Source organism: Perca flavescens, chromosome 19 (assembly GCF_004354835.1).
Source record: "Perca flavescens isolate YP-PL-M2 chromosome 19, PFLA_1.0, whole genome shotgun sequence".
NCBI lineage: Eukaryota > Metazoa > Chordata > Actinopteri > Perciformes > Percidae > Perca > Perca flavescens.
Genome location: NC_041349.1, coordinates 22,913,549 through 22,940,574, shown reverse-complemented (window position 1 = coordinate 22,940,574; position 27,026 = coordinate 22,913,549). Strand labels below are relative to the sequence as shown.

The 27,026-nt window shown below is 43.0% G+C and overlaps 1 protein-coding gene across 5 annotated transcripts in view; it reads right to left on the bottom strand.

The window, feature by feature from the left end:
• Nucleotides 1-639: 639 nt before the first annotated feature.
• The window catches only part of LOC114545662 (nuclear factor 1 B-type), a 62,204-nt gene continuing 35,817 nt past the window's right edge, over nt 640-27,026 (bottom strand). For 2 of the 5 annotated variants that reach the window (XM_028564085.1, XM_028564083.1), the window contains exons 3-12: nt 23,466-23,522; nt 20,611-20,679; nt 17,583-17,703; nt 16,614-16,735; nt 13,316-13,450; nt 12,924-13,108; nt 10,432-10,570; nt 8,927-9,009; nt 4,547-4,635; nt 640-935 (exon numbers count right to left, since the gene is read on the bottom strand). In XM_028564085.1, coding sequence (XP_028419886.1) covers nt 803-935; nt 4,547-4,635; nt 8,927-9,009; nt 10,432-10,570; nt 12,924-13,108; nt 13,316-13,450; nt 16,614-16,735; nt 17,583-17,703; nt 20,611-20,679; nt 23,466-23,522 — 1,133 coding nt within the window. In that variant the 3' untranslated portion in view covers nt 640-802. The remainder of the gene's footprint in view (nt 936-4,546; nt 4,636-8,926; nt 9,010-10,431; nt 10,571-12,923; nt 13,109-13,315; nt 13,451-16,613; nt 16,736-17,582; nt 17,704-20,610; nt 20,680-23,465; nt 23,523-27,026) is intronic. The other 3 variants (XM_028564084.1, XM_028564086.1, XM_028564087.1) reach the window with 3 other exon arrangements.

Here is a 27,026-nt window from a genome sequence, read left to right as displayed (position 1 = left end):
CTCAAGCCAAACATTTAGTGTTTTTTGAAAACCGCATCAAGAGTTCTCAACTCTTACTTTAAGTATGTACGTTAATTCTTGTAGTAAGTAGCAGAAAAGAATAAACACAGTCAACACATTTTCTGAACAAAGAGTCGTATCACAGTAAACTGAAATCAAACGGAAGAAGAAACACTCTGAATTCACAATTTTTTTTGTTCCTATGAAAACCTCTTTTCAAGAGGTCTGATTGGAGAGCTTAGAGTCCACCAGGCAGAGGTTGTCGATACGCAGACCTCTTCACTTGTGTGTGTATGTATGTGTATGTGTGTGTGTGTGTGTGTGTAAATCAAGATTTTACAACTTCCCCCAACATTGAAAAATAGTAGGAATTGCCGCTAAGAGACTAGAGTGTCATGCAATAACACATTAAGGCATCTATACATCACAGTATTTGAATGGGATTGAAAAGTTCTGCAGACACAACAACTGGCTGGTGGCTGGTGGATGTGTGGGCGGGGCGAGGAGACAGCAGACCTGACGCTGTTTTCTTTTTTTCTTTCCTGCGTACAAACCCTCGTCTTCACTTCACGGCCAGTGTCCTTCATGGGGTGGGACGGGAGTGGGGAGGCTGGGGGGGGGGCGTGGGTGGGGAGAGAGAGAGATATGGAAGGGGCGAGACTGGGAATTAGGGGACGATTGTGCAGCTCACGCTGCTTTGCTGGTTTCATCCATGGCTGTGGACACCTGTAGTGCTAAGCTGTGCACCACCAACACCCCCCACCCACGCATCCACCCCGGGGGTCATCCGGCCTCTGTGTGTTCAGTTCCCTGTCTCCGCGGGGACCAGGGGCTCACCAATGATGTTTATGCTGTAGTTCTGGTGGACATTTGTTGGCAGAATCGGAGTCCCGTTCGACACTTGGAATGGAACTAAGCTCGCCCAGGTACCAGGACTGGAGAGAGAGAGAGAGAGAGAGAGAGAGAGAGAGAGAGAGAGAGAGAGAGAGAGAGAGAGAGAGAAGACACAGAGAAAGATGGAGAGATTAGTCACATGCCATTAACTTGTTTGTGCAGCATGCAGTCAAAATCAGATTCTTTCTTTCAATTATCCTGATCAACCAGCATCAGTGCTCTGCTGACAGTCATCAAGGTTCAAGGTCTTATTTTTTTGAATGTGTTCAGACAGAGAGGGGTAAACAAAAAGAAAAATGGCAGCACTAGCTCATTCATCTAAGCGGAGGTTATTCCACTTGATTCCCAGTGAAGGACATTGTGTGCGAGAGGGGGCTTCTTCTCTGCATTGATGGCAGTATAGAAAAAGCATGATGGGGAGAGTGTGATTGGTGGTGGAGGAGGGGTTGTGGGTACAAAAGTGTGGTGGGGGTTCCTACACAAAGCTGTCCCATCCCTATTCATCTCACGCTAATGGCAAAACAACACAGTGATTGTGCCTGGGGAGCAACGTTGCTAACTGAAAACGCGAGCGGGAACAAACAGCGCGTTGTTCCCGTGGGGTGCTGCGCTACGTAGATGTCAGATAATTAGCTCCCCCCATTCCCCGCCCTTCTCCGCCAAAGGCCCCCAGTGTGCACTCATCTGACACCCTCCCTCCTCTCACATCACCCTCGCTAAAGTCGGAGAATACCTGTGTCGCACTTTTTTCTACCCGTTTCACCAATAACTAACTTTTTTTAAGAGCGGGGGTGGGGGAGGGGAAGAATGACAGTGGACAAGAAGAAATGTTTGGGAAGACGGGTGACAAGGAGAAGAGTTGTTTTCACTAGGAACAAAAAAAAGAAGAAGAAAAAAGCCAAGGCTAAAGTGTGAAGATGCTGGTGGAACACAGACGTGATTCTTTGCGCAGCTTCACGATTTGACAACAACGTCTGCGTTCATGAAAGCCACAGATCAACCAGTCTGCATTTTATACAAATCACCAGTCAGCACGCTTTCACTTAAAACAATGGAAGTGCAAATTCAATTCACCTTGTGTCCTAAAGAGTCAGACTCTTTAATGAGCTTTGAAAAGAATGAAAGACAGAGAGGAGAAGATGTATTGAAAAATAAAAACAAACATCACTCAAGTTTAAGGGTTGTGTTTGAGTGTGCAAAGAGTTAACAACAACCTCAAGGCTAATCCTCTCTAGCAGTTTTTTTTTTTTCCTCCTGTCCAGCCCGTCCTCCTGCTATCTTCTCTCTCCTGCTTTCTTCCCTCCCTCCCTCCTTCTCTCTTTCACCCTGCCAAAAATCATCGGACAGGAAAGGGGGGATTACATTTTTCCTACCTTGCTGAACAAAGACCGCACAGAGTGGCCAAGAGCTGCAGCTTTCTCTTTTTCGCTTTCTTTCTTTCTATCTTTCTTACTCCCACTCCGTCTTCCATTTCTCTGTGTTTCTCGTTTCCTTATGAGACTCCTCTCAGGTAATGGCTTACATTAGGGGGACCACACAGCTACAAAAGCAGACTCCCGGGCCTTTGTGCGCACTAACCCGGCAGATCGGTTTTAATCTTGTTAAAATCGATGGCTGTCAGTCCATATCTGCATCCCATAACCTAAAGCTGCATTGGGCAGGATTTTTTTTTTTTTTAAAAGAACTCCTGTACTCTTAGGCTAAATGACAAAGTGGGGGCTGAAATCCTCCCATCACTGCTAATTGAGACTTGCAGATTAACCTTTTCAGTATTCCTGAACTTTAAATGCAAACTGTGTCCTAAAAAGCAGCAAGTGAGGGCTCCAGCCAAAGAAAGTCAGACTCTTCAATGGTCGATCTTTTGCTTCCTGTACCTTTTAAATCATTTGGTAAGATGCAATCACATACAGGCCATGCTATAAAAAGAAGAAGAAAAAAAAGCAGTTTTCTGGTGCCACATTACAGGAATTCTGGGTATTGTTGTTCCAATTTGTCAAGCAGTTCCCTTGTTGCTGCACTCTGGACCAACCAAAATGGCAAAATTTGCTTTATGGCAAAATATATGTTGATGCTTTATGTTGCTGCTCATCAAGCAGCTCTGGACAAAAAAAATCTAACCTCCATTGCTGTAATTCCTTAGGTACCCTTCAAGATGGCCTCCCCTTGCCCTGTCCAAGCTCCCAAACCTCACTAATTCTACTCCCTGCAAGCACAGCTCGGGCATACAGCGTGCTTCGTTTAAGGATTAGCTCTCTAAATTAGATTATCTAATGGCATCTTAATGGATTGCTGACCCATTTCCTGCACAATGGCAACATGCGAGTCTGGCAGCGTTTTAATTTGGGGGCTAGTAGTGAAGAAGGCATTGCGGAGCGCTCCGTTTAAAGGGCAAGAGAGATAAAAGAGAAATGCAACTGATTCCATCTATATATTGAGTGGTTTTACGTCAATAAGCCATCAAAGAGGGGAAAAATATAGAATAGAATTACCGTCCCATCTTTGTAACAAAATGATCTAAATTCAGTTGGGATCTATTTGATCTGTGCTCATTACTGTACACTCACATGGAGAAAAGAGGAGGAGTTGGCTGGTGTGTGAGTAAAGTAAGTGAGCTCGAGCTGCTGCAGGGGACATTTTTCTCTTGCTACCTCCACTGGCCTATTAGGAGGCCTATTGAAGGGGGTTCTGCTGTGTGCATGTGTGTTTGCAAAAGAGTTTGTAACTTCAGCAGGCACAAAATGAGCTACACACACACACACACACACACACACACACACACACACACACACACACACACACACACACACACAGATGATCTAAACTTCATGGAAAAGGGGAAATGGGAGACGTAACAGGAAAAGGCTTAGCTCAGCTTGCTCGCTCTGCCATGGTGGAAATGGTTCAGGTTGTTCCCCCAGAGAGGGAGAGATACAGTATGGAGGCAGGGAGGGGGGAGATGAAGGGGGTGACTTTCTGTAACTTTAGGTTAACGAGAGTAAAGCATGACTTCAGCATAAAGTCCAACAAAGCTAAGCTTGTTAAAATGTGGAAAGTAAAACATCCTCACGTGGCTAAAAAAGCTGACCTGAAATGACTTTTTGTTTTTATTTTCCACGGCTGGACTTCATTTGTTCTTATTAGCTTCATCAAATGTTTGTGTAATGAAATGAGAACAACTTTGTTTTTGTGTGAATCCAAGAAGAAAGCTATGTTTCAAACGCCCCGGATCAACTTTGAAATAGATAAAGTTTGACAAATTCACACAAAAATCTCTTAAACATACAGTAAATACTAATTATTCAGGGGGGAAACGTGATAGCTGGATAATTATGGACAGGATACAGAGAAACCAATCCTAAAATAGCAAAAGCACTATAAACGACTGGGAAAATACAGTGAAAAAACAGATGAAGGAAAAGAAAGGTCAACCTCAGACAACACCACTTCAGTATTAACACTTACAGTCACAGGTCAGATACATTTGATTTATATGTGAATTTATATGTGACATATATATATGGATTGTTAAAATGTAAGAACATCAAGAAAATCATTTATTGTATGGTGTAATTAATTGAAGTTTGTGTGTGTGTGTGTGTTTCGTGTGGTGCAAGAGAGACAGAGAGACGGCATGAAAGAATGAAAAGGTTACCTTTGCCAAGTAATCCCCAAAGTGTCGTCAGTGGCACTGGGGCCATAATGCCTGCCGTTTTGAGTCACGCTCCAGTCACACTTCCTCAGCTGTCAATTGAAACCTAGCAGTCAGATCACTGGGCCAAGACAACTTCCACTTCAGATTACACTACAACTCAACACTATACACAAATGCATGCATTGGAGCCTAGAGCAGGAGCAGCGGCAATACAAAATTACTCCAAAACAAGTCCTAGCTGTAAAAATAGTGAATGGAATTCAATATTTGCTGGAGAAAATGTACAGTAAAATCAAAAGCTATGGATAAAACAGACAAATAAAAAACATGCAGTCACAGTTAGTGGTAACAGCTAACCTGGAAGTAAAAAAAAAAAAAAAAAAAAACTGTTAGTAACAAGTGAGTGGCATCATATTGGTAGTTCATCTGTGAGGGGTTACTGCTTTTTAAGATGGTTAGCCAACGAAGCCATGCAATCCACTGGATGCATGCACTCTGTCGATGATCACTGCTTCGCCGTAAGTGCGCTTTCAGATTCAGGAAGGAGTACGCATGCCTTCAAGCATGCAGACTTTTTTTCATTAGCTAAACTGTTTTTATTGATTAGGGGGTCAAAATTACAATAACGTTAAACAACGCGCGCACGCACACTGACACACACACACACACACACACACACACACACACACACACACACACACACACACATACATACATACACGCACGTGCACGCTAACCCCTTTTCCCACCCCCTCTTAAGACATGCCAACCTTACATACAGATTACAAATTACTGCAACAAAAAAGCCACACACAAACTGTGTCTCCTTTGCATGCATTATGCGAGCGCACGTGTCTGCAATCCAGCTGAGAGCTATCTCTGCCAATACCAAACTAACCTTGCCCTGTGGTCAACACATTCATTTAGTAATGCATCGGGATAAAACTGCACTGTTAGCACTCTGCATGCAGTGGCAGACGTTCTGCAGAGGCTCTTAAGAGGCATTTAATCAGATATACGCATACGCTGAATATTCAAAGCCATTTGCAGCGGTCAAGAAATGTGTTCTTTCTCCTCCATGCACCTGGACGAACACATCAGGAGACGATGATGGTTTCCTACTTAAGCCATACTTAAATACAGTGGTGTGTTTTTGGTAGGTGCCTGGATTTTCTGTTACGGAACAAATGCAAAGTAGTGGAAAGGAATTGAATTTAAATCTCAAAAGCCTTATGTTACAATGTAATGCATTAGTTTTACTATTTCAATAGCTCAATAGATCAATAGCTGCTTAATTAAAGTGAATAGGAAACAATGCATGTTGTTCCATCCAGCGTGTTTTCTCTGTATTCAGGGGAAGGTCGGGAGACTAAACCCCCACGCTGCTCCCGCGCTCTCCAGCCTGACAAAAGCTTGGAGAGAATGTGCGGGTTGGGCCAGACGCTCGGTGCCACCGCTCCTCGAGGGGCTCGCCATCTGTCCGCTGGCACCGGCACATCAGAGTGGCACAGGCAGCGGGGGGAAAGGGGGACAGAGCCGGGGAACGTTAGTAAACAGATGCGTGCAGATTGTGGATTAGGATCCTTCCTTAGATAATACCAAATGACATCTGATCACGGATCTTTCCCTGCGGAATGCTAGATGGTGGCATTCCCTCGAGGGGTTAACCAAGGCGAGAGATGAATGGAGGGTTTTCACACATTCGCTGCCTGGGAATCGCAGAGCAGGTGTGGGAATCGTGTGGTGGTGTTGTTTTGTTTTGTTTTATTTTTTCATTTTTTAAGCCTACAGCATTCTCTGTGTGTGTGTGTGTGTGTGTGTGTGTGTCCAGTTTCAGACTAATTCAGTTGTGCAAAATTTTAAAACAGGCACTGCTCTGAAAAGTAAATTGTTTTAAGCTTTGCTACCAGGTTATCAAATGAAGTTCTTTCCTAGTAACGAAATAATATAATTATCATTCGTAGTTTGGAACCAACACTGTAGTAGCAGTTTGGGCAAGGAGCAGGAGATCTATATATATATATATATATATATATATATATATATATATATATATATATATATATATATATATATATATACATATGTACGCTAAATTATTAAAACAATGATTCCAGTGTTCCAAATATTAAAATTGCCTTCTAACTCTTCTGTTTGAAAATCAAATCAAAGGTTGCTCTAACAGCAGCAGAGGTACACAGATGCAGTGCATGTCATGGCCTCTTTCCATCATACAGACAGACAGACAGACAAAGACCACGTTTCAAAACGTGTGTGTGAGGCGTTTCCCACCTACCAAGCCTAGCGGCAAATGTCTGCAACTAAACAATGAAAAGTGTCGGTAAGCCTGACGGATCCCACACAATAAACATTCAGAAGTATTTCGTAAAAGTGTTTAGTCCGGAGGGACTTGGCTCGGTGCTGACCCGCTCTGCGAGGCCAGATCCCAGGCCGTTAAATCACACCACAGAAAACAAAAACAACTGTGACAAGCAGAAGCATGATGAATCAATAAAGAAGACTGTTTGGAGTCCCTTACGCCGACGAGAACATTTATTCGTGTGGATATAGCATGTAATAACCTTCTAGAAGGCTGTAACTGTTGTGCTTGCAAACTTTTCATTCTTCTTTTACATTTTAAGCCACTGTCATTTTCCACTTTCCAAACTGCGCCAGTCCAAAATACTTACAGTGCAACGGGATCTCACACACACACACGTTCATTTAAATTTGGAATAATTACAATCAATCAAATAAAAAGTAAAAAAAAAAAAAGATTGTTATAAGATTATCATACTGTGTTTCTGAGGAGGATATTTATATATCTGGCTAAATCACAAATCAAAAAGAAAAAGGCCTTAAAGCCTCTGGGGGCAAAGCTTTGGACAGCTCATGCTGCTCCGCTCAGACTGCTGCTGTCTTGTGTAGTCACTTTGTGCCTCAATGAAAGAAGTAGCGGGGCTACAAGAAAATGTGGAAGACAAACTGCGCGACGTTAGCCAAGTGAATCCTCCCTCTCCTCCTCCTCCTCCTCCCGAGTGGAATAAAGGCATCCCATAACTGCTGACAAACATCCACTAGCCTACTCTGATTTTAGGAAAACATGGGGAGCAAGAAAGGCAGAGAGAGAGAAAAAAAAGAAAGACAGAAAAGAGGAGTGAGGAAACAGAGGCCAGCTTTGTCATTTTTACTAAACATAAAAAAAAAGAAATAAATAAAAGCGAGCTGAGGAGAAACCCAGCGATCATTATGTAGCCGCGTGCAGATGCATTCAATTAGTTGTGGTTGGAAAAGCCTTGGCCTGAGACCAGCACTTTCAATAAGACGGGGTGGGGGGAGAGCACTCTCTCCTGCCCGACAACACCGCAACACTCCTAACCTCGCAGACGCACACAAACACACTCACATATGCACACACAGACACACACACACAGGGTGACCACATCTGCCCTATAGGACCGCTGCTGGGGCAACCGCCTGACGCCAACACTAAATATTCAGCCCTTGTACTGTAAATGAGTGTACTGATTACATGTGGTATGTGTGTGTGTGTGTGTGTGTGTGTGTGTGTGTGTGTGTGTGTGTGTGTGTGTGTGTGTGAGAGAGTGTTTCCAAAGTAATGTGTGAAGGAATTAGAGCTGAAGACATTGCCCTCTCAAAGATACCCACATGTCCCATCCATCTTGTGAGTAGTGGCCACACAATGACAGTGAATGTCCTGACTGATTGTAGGCTTTAAACTCTAACACACACTCCAAATGATATCTCACACTGTATATTCATCCATCCTAAAACTCCAAGAGAAAATGTGGTAACGCTGTTGTTTTAAGATACATCTGCATGGATTACTGACATGCTTACAAAGTGTATTTTTCAAAAACAATTTGCTATATAAAATGGAATCTACTTAAATTCAGCTAATGGACATACTGAGGATATTAAATTGTGGGTCATTTAAGGATCTTTCAAGGCTCCTTGAAAATAAAACTCCATCGGTAGTGTTAATAATAATAATGGCAGTGAAAAAAAGAACAGCTCTAACCCCTAACTCTTGTATTTACGAAAAACATTTGATTATCACTTTAACCTGCTATCTTTAGCCGTGTTAAGGGCTCTATCCTTTTGGGGTCTGAAAAACTTGACATGTTGCTAATTCTTTATACCAATGGTGAGTGCTCTGATCTGATCTAGAAGCGCTCTGATCTAACGAGACAGTTTAATGCTTCCAGCAAATCAAATTCAGAGTGCGACAGGCTTTTGCAGAGGGCAGGGATTTCACATCTGATGTGCGGGGAGATGGGGGACAGAAAATGAAAAGATAAAGAGGAGCAGGTGAGCTGAGTGCTGGAGGAGAAGGGGGAGGGGGGAAGGGAATTTCACCTGTTGCTGGTGGAGGAAGGCGGGATCTCTTGGGCTCAGGCCTACAAAGCGGTTAGCCGTCGGGGTGCCAGGGGCTGAGTAGCCTGGGTAACATGCCATCACAAAAACAGACATACAAGCTTGCATTACAATTGGCATTTAACATTTAGACTTCCTCCCTGGTATAGCATTGAGAGCTCACTGTGTAGACTGCTTCACCCTTTGTCACAACCAAGCTGACAGCTGATGAGCAAACTCACCCAAATTTGGTCTCATATGCAGTGATTGTGGAAGAGAATCGCTTGCAAATGTGCAAATTTGACCCTCAGAGGAATCAAGGTACTGGGTCTTCACGAAGGGGGGCACAATTAGATATATCACACAGAAACTTAAAGTATTTGGGCTACAACACAAAGCATCTCACTATTACTCAATGCTTCTACGCTGCTCCGATAACTCGGCCTTTGTCTTTAAAGTGGTATGGGAGTTTGATCTGGGCACATCATTCTCAGAAGGAGAGAGGCACCTGATGCTAAGAATTTTCAAAAAGATGTCCAACGATCTTAAAACTAGACTCATTCAATTTAAGATCCCGAACAGAGTTTACTGGACACCATCCAAATTATACAATGTCAAATTGAGGGATAGCCCTAATTCTCCCCCAGGGGGTGAGGGCACTCTACACATGCACATTCTATGGGACTGCCCTGACATACAAGATTTCTGGGTAGGAATTTGCGCCTTTATTGAACGTTTTTAGAGATAAAAGGGAAGTTTCCTTCTCTCCTAGTCTATTTGTGTTAGGTGATCCTTCTCTTCTCTTCAGAGAAGGATCTACGTCCCTCAGAGTGGATTGAAACGGCCATCATGCTGGGTCACTAACTGATCCTGTGTGAATGGAAGGCCCCCGATGCTCCCTTTGTGAATTCCTGGGTTAGCCAGTTTGGTTATTTGGCAGCACTGGAAAAGCTGTCTTTAAGACTTATGAACAAAGTAGACCTTTACATGCTGAAATGGAATAACTGGGAAACCCACATTAAGAGCCGTGATGGAAGTTCAACTTTCTTAACCTCCCTCTCTTTCTGTACCACTGTAAAAACATTTTTTTTTAATTATAGTAAATAAGTGTTGTTTGTTACTATTTAGTTTTTGTTAGCGCTGCAAAATAATCTCTCTTGCCTCCCTTTCTCTCTATAGATATACAGTAAGTCTTCTTCATTCTATGCATTATCCTTTAAAAGGGGTTGTTCTCAAGTACTGTTTAAGTATTGTTTTGTCTTTGCTTTGTATTGGTGCCTACATTGTCTATCTTGTATGTGGTATCCTTAAAAATAACAATAACAATAAAAATAAAAAAAATGCAGTAGATTTTTTTTAAGAATGTCAAATGTATGTGAGAGCAACTTAACACCAGCTGAAAATGTCTGGAATTCCAGTCACCTTGCTGCATTGATGTACACATGTGATGGCAGTGTGCAGTAGGTGATGGAGGAGTGGTTATCAGTACAGAATGCTGGGGGACTCACCTTCTGTGGATGTGGTGATGGGCTTGGTGTCTGGCATGGAGAGCGAGACGGGTCGCACAGTGCCGTGGTGCGGGGAGGGGGCCAGAACTGGGGTGAAGTGGCCTGGGACCTTTCCTACCACCTGGCCACTGCTGTTAGGCTGCAGGAGGGGGGTACAGACACAAACACAACACAATTCAGCACAAGCACTTTATTTCCCAAAAATGATTTATTTTGTCCAGATTTAAGGGGGTGTTCAGGCCAAACATGTGTGGAGTGGTGTACTCCTACATCTCTGGAGTTTATCAGCTTTTGTTTTGTTTGGTAAGATCAGGGAACAGTCGTAAACGATTTGGATGAACATAAATTGGCATATTAATATCTGCCAGTAACTTATGTTTGAAAAAGAAACATACTAAAACAGGAAGGATGAATTAAGGCAAAAAGCAAAGACAATCATTCTTTTCTGAAGGTGCTCCAAAAGCAAGAACTTCATTTGTTTTGTCCGCCACAGGCAAACTGTGTCCACTTACTTACAGTATGTTTACGATGTCTTGTTCGCTTGTAAATATGCAGTTTGGCAGATCTCAATTAAACAATAGAAGTATGTAACAAACTCCACTATTCCAAAACGGTGAGCACTCAACAAACTTAATGTCCTATCCTCATTTCTAGGGAGGTTAACTCCTCTTTACTGCTGTGTTTGCCCTCACAGACCCAAAAAGTCTACAACAAAAGGTGACCGCACTGCTCACTCTTACAATTAACGCTCCGTCTGAAGAAAAGACTTTAGTACTTTCAGTCACTGGGTTGTCACAGTTATTACTAAAAGATCTGGGGGGTGGGGGGCACGAGCAACAATATATCTTCACTCACTGACGATGGATTTCCTACATGATTTTAAACAATGTTTTTAGTGGCGCTCATAAATGGAATTTAGGAGGGCATGAAAAGACATAGAGAGAGCTGCGGAGTGACCTGTTACAATGGCGTGAATGTGCGAGTACAGGGAGCGAGGCAGAGCGACTTTATATATAGAGAAAGAAATAAAGGAAGCTAGTGGGAGCTACTCTTTCAGACGGCTGGAGACTGTCTGGGGCGTTCATTTCAGGGCCGCCCCAAGTTCAAAACTCAAACAGGCCTTTTTGGAAAAGAATTGTGTCCACAGGGTTCCCTTTCGATGTGAATAGAATGTTTAATTAGAGTGTAATATAATCTGCGTTAAAGCAAGCATAAAAACATTCTGGCACTCATCCATGGGATTATAAGCGCTGTGTTATTTGCTTAGCCTCCCCACCCTCCTTCTCTCCCTCCTCCCCCAATTGGTCTTCCAGCGTTCTCTCTTCCCTACCAGACCCCACCTCACTAGCCCGCCACCACCCCCCTTCTCTTCTTTCTCCAGCACCGCAGCAGAGGGCCAGTTAATTCTGCACAAGAGCCGGGCCCCGGCAACGGCAAATATTTACAACCTTTATCATTCCCCGCGGTTTTTCTCTAGAGTAACAGTGCCCCCCCCGCCTCTCTAACCCGCTCCCTGCTCTGGAGATGGAGCCGTCTACGAGGCCTTTGTTTACAGTAAGAACAGCGGGGATATAAAACTCACATAAATATCACACGGCTCTCTCATCTATAGAGACGCCTGCTCTCTCTCCAACACACTGGCCGCAGTGTATACCCAGAATATATAAAAAGCCCTAAGCTATTTCATTTACTACAATGTCCTGATCCAGTTTTGTATGTCACGTGTGACTGCAATTGCAATAGGTTGGTTGACTTTTTTTACGGAGACATCGAGTACTTGTTTTTATTTTATTTAGCATGACAACAAATATAAGGCTAACAACGTACTATAACCCTCGTCATGTGCATTATATCAAACAGAAAATATATGCGTCTCTGTCACATGAAGTGGTCCGCAAAGTTCAGTCCGGGGTTGCCTGCAAAAGTGGTTTAATTTAACTATGATGTAATTCACCCTAAATTATTCTGATTACTTAACTCTTTATGAGACCTATTGTAATAATAATAGGTTTATGACCAATAGTATTTCCCCACATACGGCCTAGGCAGCCCAGTGCTAAATGAAATGACGTGTGTCCAGTTAAGGGTTCCCAGGAAAAAATATTATCAAATTGTGGCCAGCTTAAGGGCTTAAAATGTCTAATTTTGGGCTTATAAAATTATTCTTTTTTTAAGATTTTCTGGAGAAAAGCCCTGAGAAAATGTCTAATGACATAATAATGACCAGGAGCAGGTTTCAGATTAAAGAAAAAAAAAAAAACAAGCAAAGCAGGATGATGTTTCTCTACTTATAGAATAGTCCAACGTCCTGATGAAATAACAACAAATGCGTGCTGTAATTTCTCTTAGGTCAGATGGGAACAGAGCCGAACAACATAACAAAAGGACTACTCGAGGCCATGAAACTCTTGCCAACCCAGCCTCCGACGTCTGGCCAACAAACTGGCTTCTTCAAAGATAAAAAAATAAAAAAATAAATAAAAAAAACTGACCTGGCTGCTCTGTGGGCTGGACGGGTCGTATGACGGCACGTAGCTCTTGAGGGGATCAGCTGGGTTGAGGTGGGGCGGGTAGCGGATGGTGGTGTGCGAGAAGTAGGGCGACGGCGCTGGGGGCAAGATAGCAGAGGCCGAGAACTGCAGGGGCGAGTGTGGAGGGGGGCTCCTCGTCGATATAACTGCAAGAGAGACAGACAGAAGAGTCAAGAGGACGATAAAGACTGAGTGTTTGCGAGACGGAGTTAAGATAAAGCGATAATCATTGATCTGGAGGGTAAATGAAGTACGGACATAGATTTTTCCACTGTGTTTATCAGGAAAAAAAAGTCAATTCGAGCTCCAGATTTAGCAAGAGAGCTGGTTGCTTGAAGTCACCAGTGACTCACCACTGTGTCCTACACCTGTTAGGCCTGGGTGATGAGGCTGAGAGAAAGTGCTGAGTCGGGGTGACGAGTCCTGTGGGGAGGTGGGGCTGAACAGCGGCTTCTCTGGCTTCTTCATGGTAGGAGAGGACATGTCTGCTAGTGGCAAAACACACACAGGCACACACAAACACATCAATGCGTGCTCACGTCAGAAAATGGGTACATGCCTTATCAATTATTCAAAGGTCTTTGATCATTTCTTTGGCCATGTTTGCAGAGGACTAGACGAGAGAAACATTTAAGTGACCCAACTTCTGTGTTGTGTTTACCATTTTCATACAGAAAAATGAAATAAAATGACTTCATGGGTAAATAAACATTTTGTGTGTTGCTGAAAATGTATCAAAACATTTTGCTCCAGCTTTCACTAATTCTTCCATTTCTCACAAATAAAAGAAATGAATTACCAAAAATGAATTACAGTTGAAATTAAGCAGAATTGGATCTGATTGGGATTAGTATTATTGCCCAGGGCACCTTGTCTTTAGCAAATGCAGCAGACAATGGAACATTTATTTAGCAAAGTACAGACACTGCAAAGGGTCATAATCTCTGGAATCATTACAAATTACTGGACATCCTCAAGAAATAGGAGTCCTGTGAAAATTCGGCTTTTGTCATGTCTAGGCAGACAATTAAATCAAGCGATCTGATGCACAGTTGTAAAGCAGCCGGGCGCTCAAATGGGATTTAAGAATTTCAAGACCCTCACGTCATCTTAAATAGAACATTACACTGTAACATCTGTTCGCCTCGGCCTTGTACAATGTTTGACAAGCTACTGTAATTCTCCATGAATAATCCTCGGCTCGGCAGAAGACACAAAATTTGTTTAGAAAATTTGTGTCGTTCTACAAACTAAGAAGTATCTGCTCAAACTCTTAACAGTTGTTCATTATTGCTGTTCTACACTTTCATGAGCAATGTTCTTCTGTCACGGCTGTGCGGTTTTCAATTTTCCATGGTAAGACAGTGTCTGACGGGAACGTGATAACAAATAGATGCGAGAGGCAATGGCCTATGTCTGCTCGTGCTTCTTCTATGAACATTCATCAAGTGCTTTTCTGGTCTGTCACAGACACATTCTTGGGGTGTATAACTTTTAAATCATCCATCTCTTTCCCCCCCTCAAAAAAAGCTACACCCTGTTTGTTGATGCATTTCCATAGTTTTTACCGCCTTTCCCCCCCCCCTTTTTCCTCCCACAACAGGGAAGGATCCACCCGAGTGACGGGAATACTCACTCTTCTCCAGAGAAAGAGAGCGACAAAGGTGGCGGGAATTCAGGGGGATTTCCCAGTCTGAGGTTGCAAGAGGATACAGGCTTAAGTGCTTTCATTTTTGTGTCAGAGGGAGAAATACCTTCGAGAAGATTGATATCACTGCTCAATGTTTCCATGTATAAATAGGAAATATTTTCTATAGTGGAGGTATTCAGCTTTTCCCCTGTTCTGCTAATTAAATCCTTTAGAGAATCAATTGGACCGCCTTGGGAAATTAAACTGGACAATTCATTACCAGAAATTAAACACCTTTAATAGTTTAAATTAAAATTTGCATTTAGACCAGACTAGCTGTGAATGTGTACCTTCACATAAAGAAGTTCCACCCAAAAAAAAAAATTCATGCTGTACTTTCCCAGAGAAAAATACAAACGAGAAACAATTTCTTCCTCTACGTGGAGAAGTTTTGTGCAATGACAACCATGTGCGAGAAATAACCGCTTGGCACTTGGGAGGCCTCATATGGGTTTAATATCACCCCACTTGTCATTTATTCTCTCCTGACAGAATAATGGCTGTCTTTGGAGAGCTTCCTACCCACTGCTTTCCCTTTCTCCTCGCCCCAAAGTGTCTAAGTTTACGCAGAGCAATACTCCCAGGCCTTGTGCAAAGGGACAGGCTACATTCTCATGTACCCACATTGGGCTGTGGTTGAATCCCACCAGTGTGGTGTCTCTCGTGTATCAGCTGATGTTTTCCTCTCTCAGCCTCCCTACTAATTATATCGAGAAAAAAAAAGAGGACTGGATAGAAGAGCAAAAACAAGGACGTGCAGAAAGTTAAAACAAAAGGTAAAACCACAGTGCGCCTTGCTGAGTAAATGGTGGGACATTTTGTAAAATGCAGGGGCAGTGCGGGCAGCAACGTGTGGAGAAAAGTCAGCAGAGAGTGAGAATGATCCGGAAACACGGGACAGCGAGGCCTTAATTAAAAGTGTGACGGGCTCTGCCCTGCACCAGGAGACAACGTAATGAGACATGCAAGCTGTCCCGTGAGGATCTCGCTTTCTCTCGCGCAGAAAACAAGCAGGCAGGACAGCTTGTTTCTCCGATACACACTTCTCTACCTTTTCTTTTTCCCCCAGTAAGCCCTGTGTATGACCTCATTAGGTGAGCTTTATTTCTTAATTCCCTTCTAACTAATGCCTAAAAGTTGGATCATCAAAACTCTACTGATAGGGAATTTCTCTCATGTTCAGCCAAGATGTATAGCCTGATTTCCTGATGAGAAGCTATCTGACACGTTTGCCCCGCGGGGTCTGATAGCACTTCATGAGGTTTAGGAATTGGGATTTCTCTATAAAAGCCACTCACAAGGTGTTTCCGCTATCTGTATATGAAGAAAAATGACGCACCCAACATTTGAACACTTACAACTTGCACTTGTGTACAAGTTAAAACTCATATAATAAAGTTTATCAGTAATGAAAAGAACCAAAGAGTCGTGAATCTCAGCTGGAACACTTTGTTCTCATAACGGACACTCTGTATTGTTGGATCCATGTAAGCGACAGGTGCAAGAGAATACAGATTTACATTCAGACAGCAGTTCAAATGGGTTTAAACATTTATATGGCTGGCGATGCCTGGGCCCATCTCTGTCATGGTATGTATTTTAAGAGGGTTGAACAGGTTCATGTGCAGAGAAACCAGATGCAGTTCATCCGCACTAAAACGGGTGGCGGCATTGATGTACAGTAGCTTATGACAAGGCTGGGAGTTAGAGAGAGTTCAGCTGCTGTTAAAAAAAGCAACGCGAGGTGTTCGCTTTGATCAAATCTATTTCCATGCGTTGAGGGTGAAATAAGTCCCTCATTAAATTCGGTCAACGCGCTGCCGTGCGGGGCTGTTCCCCAACTCCACCGTTTGTGTTAACTGTATGAATGCGATGGAGGGTGTTATTGACATAGAGCATCCACACCGGACAAACCTCCCATTTGGTAAATAAAGGTGGGCAGATAAAAACAGGGAAATCACCTCCGTCTCTATCGTGCCAGTTTGCCCGACTGCTGGCTGGCGAGCTGGGTGACGAGTAGAAGTCAGGTCCTGTCGGGCTGGTGTCCATGTTCTCCTCCATGTTGACTGTTTTGGGCCTTTTGCTGTGGGACATGGAGAAGTTTATGGTTTAGCATAGCCAGTCTTTTTTTGGTATTCAGGTCTGTACTGATTTGCGGCAGTTTGTGTGGATGTTTGGCGCAAGGTAACTCGTGTGAAGGTTTAGTTAAAGCTATAGTGTGTAGTTTCTGTCGCCCCCATGAGGAATTCTAAGTAATGACAACAAAACTGTCAGCGTGTCCACATGATACAAGCCTTCTGTGACCACGCACCACCCCCACGCCCCCTTTACACAGTTGCTAGTAGCCAAGGAGGACACGGAGGATTAAAAAAACATGATGGACTCTTCAGAAGAGGTCGTTATCTTCACTCGGGTCTCTGTGCGGGAAAGTCACCGGACGCCACAATCTTCTGAACGTAGCCATACTGAGAAATACAGAGATAGTTGTGTGGAGCTGATAGTCTTAATTAGCTTTGTAGCAACTCATTTGGCAATAGGTTGAACATAACGGACGTTCATCGTTATATCAAAAAGTTACGCACTAAAGCTTTAAAGCAATAGTTTGACAAATATTCAGAAACAACAGATACACTCTTCTTTCTGTATGCTAAACATGAAGCTAGTGCCAGGAGATGGTTAGCTTAGCTTAGCATAAAAACTGGAAGCAAGGGGATTCAGCTAGCCTGGCTCTGTCCGAAAGTTTAAAAAAAAAAAATTCACACATTTTTCACTTTGTTTTTTTGCACTGACGAAACAAAAAACATATAACATGTTCATTATTTCTGTGTTAATAATAATATACAATGTCACTGCTGTGATGTTTTTATAGAAGGACCCCCCTCTCCCAACTTTGTGCAAAAAAAGCTTTTGTTGCTGTAACTTCCACTGACCTGCCAGGAGGGGAGGACAGGGAGCGATGAAGCCCCACGCTGGAGTTCAGGTCATGATAGTAGGGTTGGCTGGGCATGTCGGCCATGGAGAAGTTTACCGCAGCACCGTGGGTGATGGGCACTGTAGAGGACACAGAGAAAACAAAGAGAGATAGTTATGCTGTAACCGCTGCAAAGGAGTTCAGTGTCTGCAGTGTTGTCAGATGGAGCGCTGTGTCCCTCCCTAGCCTCACACGTAGAGACGCACAATTAATTGCACAAAAGCTTGACTGACTGTTACGGACGCTTTGTGTTTAGAGGCCCTGTGTAACAAATGAAGCGCTCCCTATTCACAGGTTAACTGTCCCGACCATCACAAGCGTTTCTGCTTAAGCACTCTGATTAGTGAAGTCACTGCTTCCCAAAGTGGGGTGAATCTCTCTATGTGTGCATTTTATTACTACCATTATTATTATTTTTGAGTCCAGTCTTATTTGAACGTGGCACTGAATATACACCAAATGTGTAAATACACAGCAGTGAGTCGACAGCGTATTTCACAGCCGAAAGCAACAAAAGCTGGCCATTTGTGGCTAAATAGGATAATTTGTGATGCGTCAAAAATTGGATGAACCATCTTCAACCTTTTCTTCACTTCTCTGTGCTCCAATATAATACTCAGCAGTTTCCTCGCATAGTGATTTACAGTGGCAAAGGTGTGGTTTTTCTCACTGCGGTCAAGGTGAGGGATATTGTTTCAAGGGAGGCCGGGCCAGTGTTTGCAGAACAAAAGGAGTTCACCACCCATCCTCCCTCTCTCCCTCTCTCTCTACGTCTCTCTCTCGTCAGTGTGTGGGCCGCGAGGCAGCCCGCAGCCCGAGCGGTTGGTTGGTTTGGAGTCGATGAGAGGAAGGAGTGTGTGGCGCCGTCTGTTGTGGTCTGAGGTTCACCACTGGCACGATCCCTCCGCCAGCCTCCGCCCTGGCAGCCCACTGAAGCCCTGGCAAAGGCCCCTACCCGCTGCTACCCATACCGAGCTGTCTGTGGAGGAATGCATCCGGCCCGAGTACGCTGAATACAAGACCATTGTTTTTTTTTGTTTTTTTTCATTCATGGCTGAGGATACCCCCAACCATCTCTGTCTGCGCTGTGTTCTCTCTTTTTGGCTCGGCAAAATATTTGCAATGCCACTTGGCTGCCCCGCCTGTCATCTCATTTAATAATCTGAGCTTTGACTTTGAAGCTAAAAAAAAAAAAAAAAAAAGTAAATGCATCAATGGCGCTGCAAATCATAGCAGATTACCTCCTCTTAATCTATAAGGGGGAAATGTACTGTCTTCACAAATGTGCATCAACAGTTTTCACTTGCCCGTGCATGTCTACATTTTTTCTGTTGACAAAATATCTTTACACTTGCAGCCGAGGCTCCTGTTGCATTAATGAGTGTCCTCGTCGAAAAGCTGGATTGCAAGTCAGCCTTCAACTCCGCAGCTCCCCTTTGATGGACTTCAAAGAATGTCTCAACAGCCTGGAGAGTTGGGAGAGAAGCGCGATGACGGACAAGCGGCTGCTTAGAAATCTTCCCAGGGAGTGACCGGCTGAGTGAGTGACAATTCCTGTGCGTCCGTCGACCTTTTTAAAATTCCAGCTCGACTTCAGTCGGCTTTAGTGAAACCGGGCTCGGTCACATGAGAGCAAGCACGCCAGCGCAGTGGCCATCTGGTCAGGGGGCAAATTAAACACTAAACAAAAACACAGCCTTTCAAAGGATATTCAGTCCCTGGGCTTCGAAAGGAGTAGGTTCTGCCTTTCAGAGCTTGATGTATGTGACAACCCGGACCATGCTCCTACATCAGAAACCCTTTGATACAGCAGGTAAACAGAAACCAAGGTCAGCTTTAATACTGTTTGTTGTTCTCCATGCATTCGCATGTGAATGGACAAAACATAGTGAGGTTTTTAGGGACAATTTTTGAGGATTTTCACATGTGAAAACCCTGTGTGTACAGGGAATAAAATGATTCACTTTAAAATCTGGAAGTTGCAGCACTGAACAGGACTTACACACCACTCTGAGTAGGGCTGCACAATATATTGTTCTTCTATCATCATCGCGATACCAACTGGCGCAATATACACATCGCAAAAGGCTGTGACGTATGGCGATAGACCCAAAAACGATTTTTTTTGTGTTAGTTGAAAGAAAATATCAGGAGAAAACTGCACTTTAAAATGTAACTGTCATTTCTCTTTTTTGTGGTGCCTTTTATATTCAATATAATGTTCGATTTGTCCATAATCTTTTTTTTTGGAGATGATTTCCTTTTATTTGTTTTGAATTCAACAAGCAATTCTTCTGTATTAGAATACTGAAAGCAGCAGAAATGCAGAACTGAGTACACTGTAATATCAGTTTATATATTGCGAGTAATATCGTTATTGCGATATACAACAACATTATCGCATATGGCATATTTTCCTCATATCATGCAGCCCTAACTCTGAGTCTAACCAGAGGACCGGAATAGACTGGTGCATACGACAAGACCCAGACAGCACAACACAGGTATGTTTCCTTTAAACACAGGTTATTGGGGCTGACTGGAGTCTTTGTGCACCGAAGGCATGTCTCAGAGCTAAAGTACAGCAAAACAGCACCTCGGGTTGCCCTCAGTTATCAGAGGCAAGAGGACTGACAGAAGAACAACCGTCAGCGGCTTTACGGAGGGCAGACAAGTCTATACAGATGCACACAGGCTCATAAAGACGGCTGAGCAGTGTTCTCTTATTGCAAAGCAGACTGACCAAACTGGATTTACCACTCTACAGTTGTATGGTGGATTTCAGTTAATATGCAGAGGTTGGATTCCGTAGAAAAGCTGGGACTTTCCTATTCTGTTTATATGAACTATGACTGACTTCTCCCTTATATTAACTAGGATGCACCTGTTAGGGCAGGGAAACTTACACCTTCGGTGTGTGTGCGTGTGTGTGTGTGCGTGCGCAGGGTGCAAAAGATTAGAATGTGACGGCTACTGTATGTACTTACTTCTGGACACTCGCACCAGTTCTGTAACACTGAAGACTCCTGATTTAATGAAGCTGTCTTCCAAGTACACTGTAGACACAGGGACATACAGAAAAATCATGAAATCATTTTTATTTATTTTTTTTACGGTCATGCATGCTATTTATTAAATACTTTCAGTATGTGAAATCGTCACTGCATAACATTGGGTTCAACATGTCCGACAATTCCATTCGCGCATCATTTTGGATGACGCTTAACAGCCATTGAAATTGAGTTTGTTGTCAATAAAGCACTATCTTCAGTAGTAAAAAAAAAAAAAATTGAGTCTGAAACCCATAAATAAAATCCTAATGTCTTGTTTTCAGGTGCTCTATCATTCTTTCTTTAATCTTATTTCTTGCTTGTTTTTATAACATTTTATATTTAGAAGAGAGCACACGATCATACAAAACCAAGAGAACTGAATTGAGTTCATCAGTGAATCACAGACAAATATACAGGTACAGCTCATCACACAGGAAATGTAGGCTCCGTCACCACATACATGAAATATTATTTAAAAATGGTAAAAAGAGAGAATGAATCGGTCCTTTTTCATCCAGCATTTTTCACACTTGTCTTTCTGTCTTCAAAGGCTCTAAATCATCCTCCTTTAATCATATTTCCATGAGAATCTAGCTGTGGAGTGCCTTTGAAATTGTTATGTTTTTACATTTTTTTCAAAAATGAAAAACTGAAGAAAAAAAATGAATCCAACATATTATTAGCAAATATAAATCCCCACTGATGATAACTTAACTGGCCATCCACAGATACCGTTCAGCCTAACAATTCACTGTGCCACATGTATGTTTGACATCAAAACAATTATTAGGCTATTTAATAGCTTAGTATTCTATGCAAAAAACATACGCATGAAGGCTTTAGGCCGCCCTGATTGTTATTATAGACCCAATTTAATAATATGCAACTTCATTTTATACAATATATGTAGTAGGGGGTCCCTGCTCCATCTCTCTTTCAGCTAAGGGGTCCTTGGCTTAAAAAACGTTGAAGACCCCTGGTTTAAACTAACAGCAGCAAACCATCGTGTGCAGTACAGTAAAGAGTGACAGGACAGGTGTGTGAGGAGAGAGGGAGTGACATATCAGACTTAAACTCCTGCTGCTGAGAGTACAACCAATGAGGCCACGCTGAGCCACAGGCGCTGCCTATTTGATCACATATACAAGCAAACCTTAATAACTGTCAATATTGACACTGTTGAGCTAAGATACAGTATCGCAGCAAGAAAATCCCACCTTAAAGAGTCATTTACTGTAGTAGTTATAGTACAGATTATTTACTCTTTCCAATCGTAATAAGGTTTAGGTTCTTAATTAGGTTCAACACAGCACAGATTTTTTTTCTCCTGTGTTCAGGTAACTATTTTTTAGACTGCACTAGGGCTGGGCAATATTTCAATATTATATCGATATCGTGATATGAGACTAGACTTTGTCTTAGATTTTGAAGAACCGTAATATCGTTACATGGTAAGTTTAGTCTTTTCCTGGTTTCAAAGGCTGTATGTTATCATTTTCTGAATTTACCAGACTGTTCTAGCTGTTCTATTATTTGTCTTTAACCACTTAGTCATTATATCCACATTATGATGGTTATTTATCTAAAATCTAAATGTGAAGATATTTTGTTTTGATACTTTGAAGATATTGTCAACCTTCCAATATCGTTGCAATATCGACATTGAGGTGTTTGGTCAAATATATCGTGATATTTGATTTTCTCCATATCGCCCAGCCCTAGACTGCTCAAATGATCATTATAATGTGTATTGCTTGCGGTGTTGAAGCATTGCGTTCTGTATGACCTGCCCAGGACGCAGCAACTCAGAGGCTGTCAGAGTCAAGTAAAACAAGTTATTATTGACACCCAAATGACTCTGACTCGGCTTTGATGCAATGCCAAGGGCACTCGGGCCATGCCAGAACGATAGGCGGGCGGCTCGATTGGCACCTACAAAGCGTAATGCCTCCAGTGAGCCAACGGCTTTTTTTGCGGGGAGCTGTGCCACTGCAGAAGGCCTCCAAGGCCTGAGTCATTGGCTCGCTAGAATGTTTTCCTTGGCACCTGTATCGTTCTCTTGAGGTAGAAAACTAATTATACTTCTCAAACTATTTTCATTCCAATATTGTGACGACACAGAGCAGGTCAGTCCAGGGGAACAACGACGCTGCCAGAGAATAGATTCTCTACAGCTGGCTCAACATGACACGCTCAGCTACCAGCCAAAGGTGCAATGTGCTGTAACATTTTCACTCCAGACCTTTAGTGTCTCCATCTCGTTTCTTCTTTGTTTTTTACAACGTGTTTGATGTTACCAATATGCAATGTAATGATCCAATCTAATTATATTCCTCCTCACTCCATGCAAAGTTAAAACTGAGCCTCAAAATGCTCCTTCAAGTTTTAAATGATTATTTACGACAGTGTGTCACTTTGGTTTATCTAGTTAATATTGATGGTCCTATTTATGCAGTTCAATTCGCTTGAAAAAGAAATTACCACTTTAGCTGGAAATCTCGTGTTGTTGTTTTAAAAAATTGCCGTTTTTATATAGTTGACATTGGATCACGCGGTACAAAAGATATCATATGGTAGGCACCTAAAGCAGTACAGTACAGTGGGGTTTTATTTTTATTTTTTTACAGTAAGGGGTTAGCTATTTTGACCGCAAGTCACTGAGTTCACAGTAGATCGACAATATTTAAACTAAGGTAAGTTATGGTGTACACAGGCTGCTGTACGGAGGGCGAGCTGCAGAGGAACAATAAAGCGATGACAGGAGGGAGGAGGACTGGTACTGTACATACCTGGAAGAGGGTTCTTGCCTGGCTCATTGTTACTGGGACTTCCTGACTGCTGCGAGTCTGCAAACACACAGAGATGGAAGGGGGGGGGGGGGGGGTGGGCTTAGTATAGCACAAGGACAACAACATGCCATCTTACTGAAACACGGTTTTCTTGTCAGCAAAGATTATTTCCAGCAAAGGTAACCTGGCGGCTTGGTGAAAACATATGTATCCTGTTACTTATAATAAAAAATAAGTATGTTTTTATCTCAGTTTGTCTCACACCTTTGGCACAGTACAAACTCACTGAGTGCACTTAAAATAAAGAAATAACTTCTGTCGAGACACTCATCAAGACAAAGTGTATTTCAGGACTTCCTGGGTGGGTGCCCCTAATGTTTTTCCTTATCTACCCGTCAAAGCGAGCATACCCACTGTGCATTAAACAAGACAGTCTTGTTTGAACAGCATTCTCATTAATGGGAAGGCAAACCGAAGGAAAAAAGCTCTCTGTCTGACACAGGATAGCCTAAAACTTTTTTACCGGCAGACCTCTGGGTAATTTTTCAAAGGGGCTAAGGGAGTGTTAGGCGGGGGCAGGCGGGGGATACAGAATGTGTTCGGTCCTGCTGTGCAAGGTACGAGCACAGAACAAAACGTGGAGAGAGCACAAGGAGGGGCGTGGAAATACAAGGAAACATGAGTGGAATTCTTTCCACCGGCTACGGTGCGCAGGCTTTGGCATGAGGCGGCCCGGGCTGACGTCTTTTACCTTGATGCCTCGATGGGAGGGGAATCTATCATTCCTCAGCAGTTCCTGCCCTGGGCGATCACTGACAGGCATGTGTGTGTCTTTTTTCCTTTTATATCACGCGACAGCAAAAGTTGTGGAACCTCAAATATGAACTGTATAAATCAAGTCCGATTTCAACCTGTGATACAGCACGTTGTACGTCAGAAAGAAAAACTGACTCAACACTGCGAGGCTTTACAGTTACACGTGGAGCGGCAGTGAACTGCTATGCCATGCCAAACCACTGAACGACAGCGTCTGAGTGGACCCCGATAATGATCCAAAATGGCCATAGCCCACACATGCCCTGAGGCGGAGAGGGCCCAACGAGAACCAGCAGGGAGATTATCATCTAGGTCTTTAACACGAGAGAGCCGAGACAAGAAGCTAAAGACAGTGAACTCAGATACCCTCGCCTTGCAACAACACCCCTTTTCCTGCAGCAGCTCTCATGAGCAGTGTTACAGAGGCAACGGGGAGAAGGAAAGAGAGGGGGGGTGGAAGAGAAAGAAGAAAAAAAAGTTGAAAGATTTATCCCTTACTTGTTCTCTCTCTCTGTGTGTCTCTCCCTCTCTCTCTCTCTTGTTCCCCTTCTCCTAAATTTGACTATTAAACAGCACTGCAAAAACAGAATGTTCTTGGCCGAAGCTCAACAATGACAAAGTAGGGAGGGAGCAGGACCATACGTTAAGAAGAAGAAGAAAAAAATCCCTCTTTTCCAATATGGCTTAGCCCTGAAAACGTAAGAGTAACGTACAAGTTGTGGTCTCACAATACATCTCTGCTCTGCTTCCTAAAAACGTTTAAAAAAAAACCCACAAGGGTGACTTGTGCTTTCTTATCCAGTAGTCTTTTATTTTTTTAAGGGGATCTCTGTTAAATCTCTCGTGTGGACACGTAGAAAAGTTTCAACATTTAAAAGCAGTTAGTTAGTTTGTTTCAACAATTGCAGAAATTAATGAAATACTCCTATCAACCTTTCCCAGAGGCCAAGGTGACATCGTCAAATTGCTTGTTTGTCTGATCGATTGATTTGATTGAAAAATACTACTATTACTTATAACAAAGAAAAGCAGCAAATCTTCAAATTTGAGAAGCTGGAACAACATAACGATGAGCATTTGTCTTTTATAAATCCCTTCAACAAATAATCAATTATCCAAATTGTTTAAGATTAAGTTTCAGTGAATCATGTCAGAAATAAAATCTATATTATATTGCAAGTTGATGACCCCTGAACACGCGCATGCACACACGCGGACACACACACACACACACACACATAGCTGTGTAAAGCAGCTTTTGTGGGCGAGCGGAGGTTTGTGTGGATTTGGCACAGCACATGTCCATAAAGTGATTGCAGGGAGCTCAGCGGCCTTGTCTCCCTGTCTTCTCCCCCCCCATGCCACTTTCAGAGTCATCCATCAGTCTCGTTACGACTGCCAAGTCTACGCTCGCGCCCTGAGAACTGCTTAGAGGGAAAGAAACGGGCCAGGGGAGAGAGAAAAGAGCACCAGAGAGTGGAGAGGAGGTAAACGCTGAAAAGGTGGTGGGAGGACAGAAGGAGCAAGGAGGTGGAGGTGGGTAGAGGTGCACCGGTTCGCTTAGACCGGATCAGAGCGTTGTGTTTTCGGTTGTTTTTTTTCTCCCTTCTTCTAGGACTGAACAGGCAACCATGACAAAAAAAGAGCAGATGGTGGTGGCAATTAGAGATCTCAGGCAGCATCTTCCAGCATGAGGCCCCACTGTAGCACCAGGAGAGACCACCTGGATGACTCAAGGTGGGATGCAAGCATATGGCGCATCTGCCAGGCCTGCACCAGGGCTAGAAACACCTCCCCTTTTGCATTACATTTTACCTTTGACCCGAGAAGGGCAGCTTCATGCTCCATCCTTCTTTCAGGGCGATTACATTGCTTAGAACGGTGCTTGCACATTTGTCAGGCCCGTGTGCCGATCGTATCTACTAAACACTTTTATTTATTTTTACATCAAATCACTTTCATCGCTCAACAGGTATTTAAGTAGACCATAGATCAAAGAAAGATAATTCTGGATTACAAAAGGTTGGATTTAAGTGAAGATAAATTGTCTGTGAATTAAAAAAAATAAAAATAAAATGCAGTTCAGAAAGTGGCTGAAATAAAGTGAAGAGGTGGGATATTTTGAGCCTGAGGCCTGGTATCTGTATCTAAAAGGTGTCCTGTACAGAACCTCAGCCAATCCGATAGTCTTCAAATAAACAGTAGCGTAACCTGTAAATAAACAGTTGCGGTCGAGGAGGCCGGGCTTTGCCCTGGGAGCTTGGCAGGCCTCGATCACAGGGCCAGACACCACACACACGCCCTCTCTCACACACACACACACACACACACACACATAAAGACGCATGTACACACACGGCCCTTTTCCAAAAACAACATTTCTTGGCACCCTCCGTCCCTGCCACTTGTTTAAATAAACAAACCGGTTCATGAAGGAAGGGGAAAAAACAGTACCACGAATGAATCAGATTATCTGCTGTTACTCAGCAAAAATAAAAAATAAAAAAAAAGGCAAGGCAAGGCAAGGAAAAAAAAGTAGAAGAGAGGGCTTGTGGGTATTTTGGATGTGTCCACGAGTTCTTACACCTTCTTGTCCGGTGGGATACTTATCATACCACTGTAACGATTAGGGCAATTAGGGGTAATGGCAACAGAAATCTGGCTCTGCTAGAAAGTTTCTCAGTGTTTGTGAGGTTTCTCCACGCCCAAGAGTTTTTACTCGCCTGGATTTTATAATCACTAAAA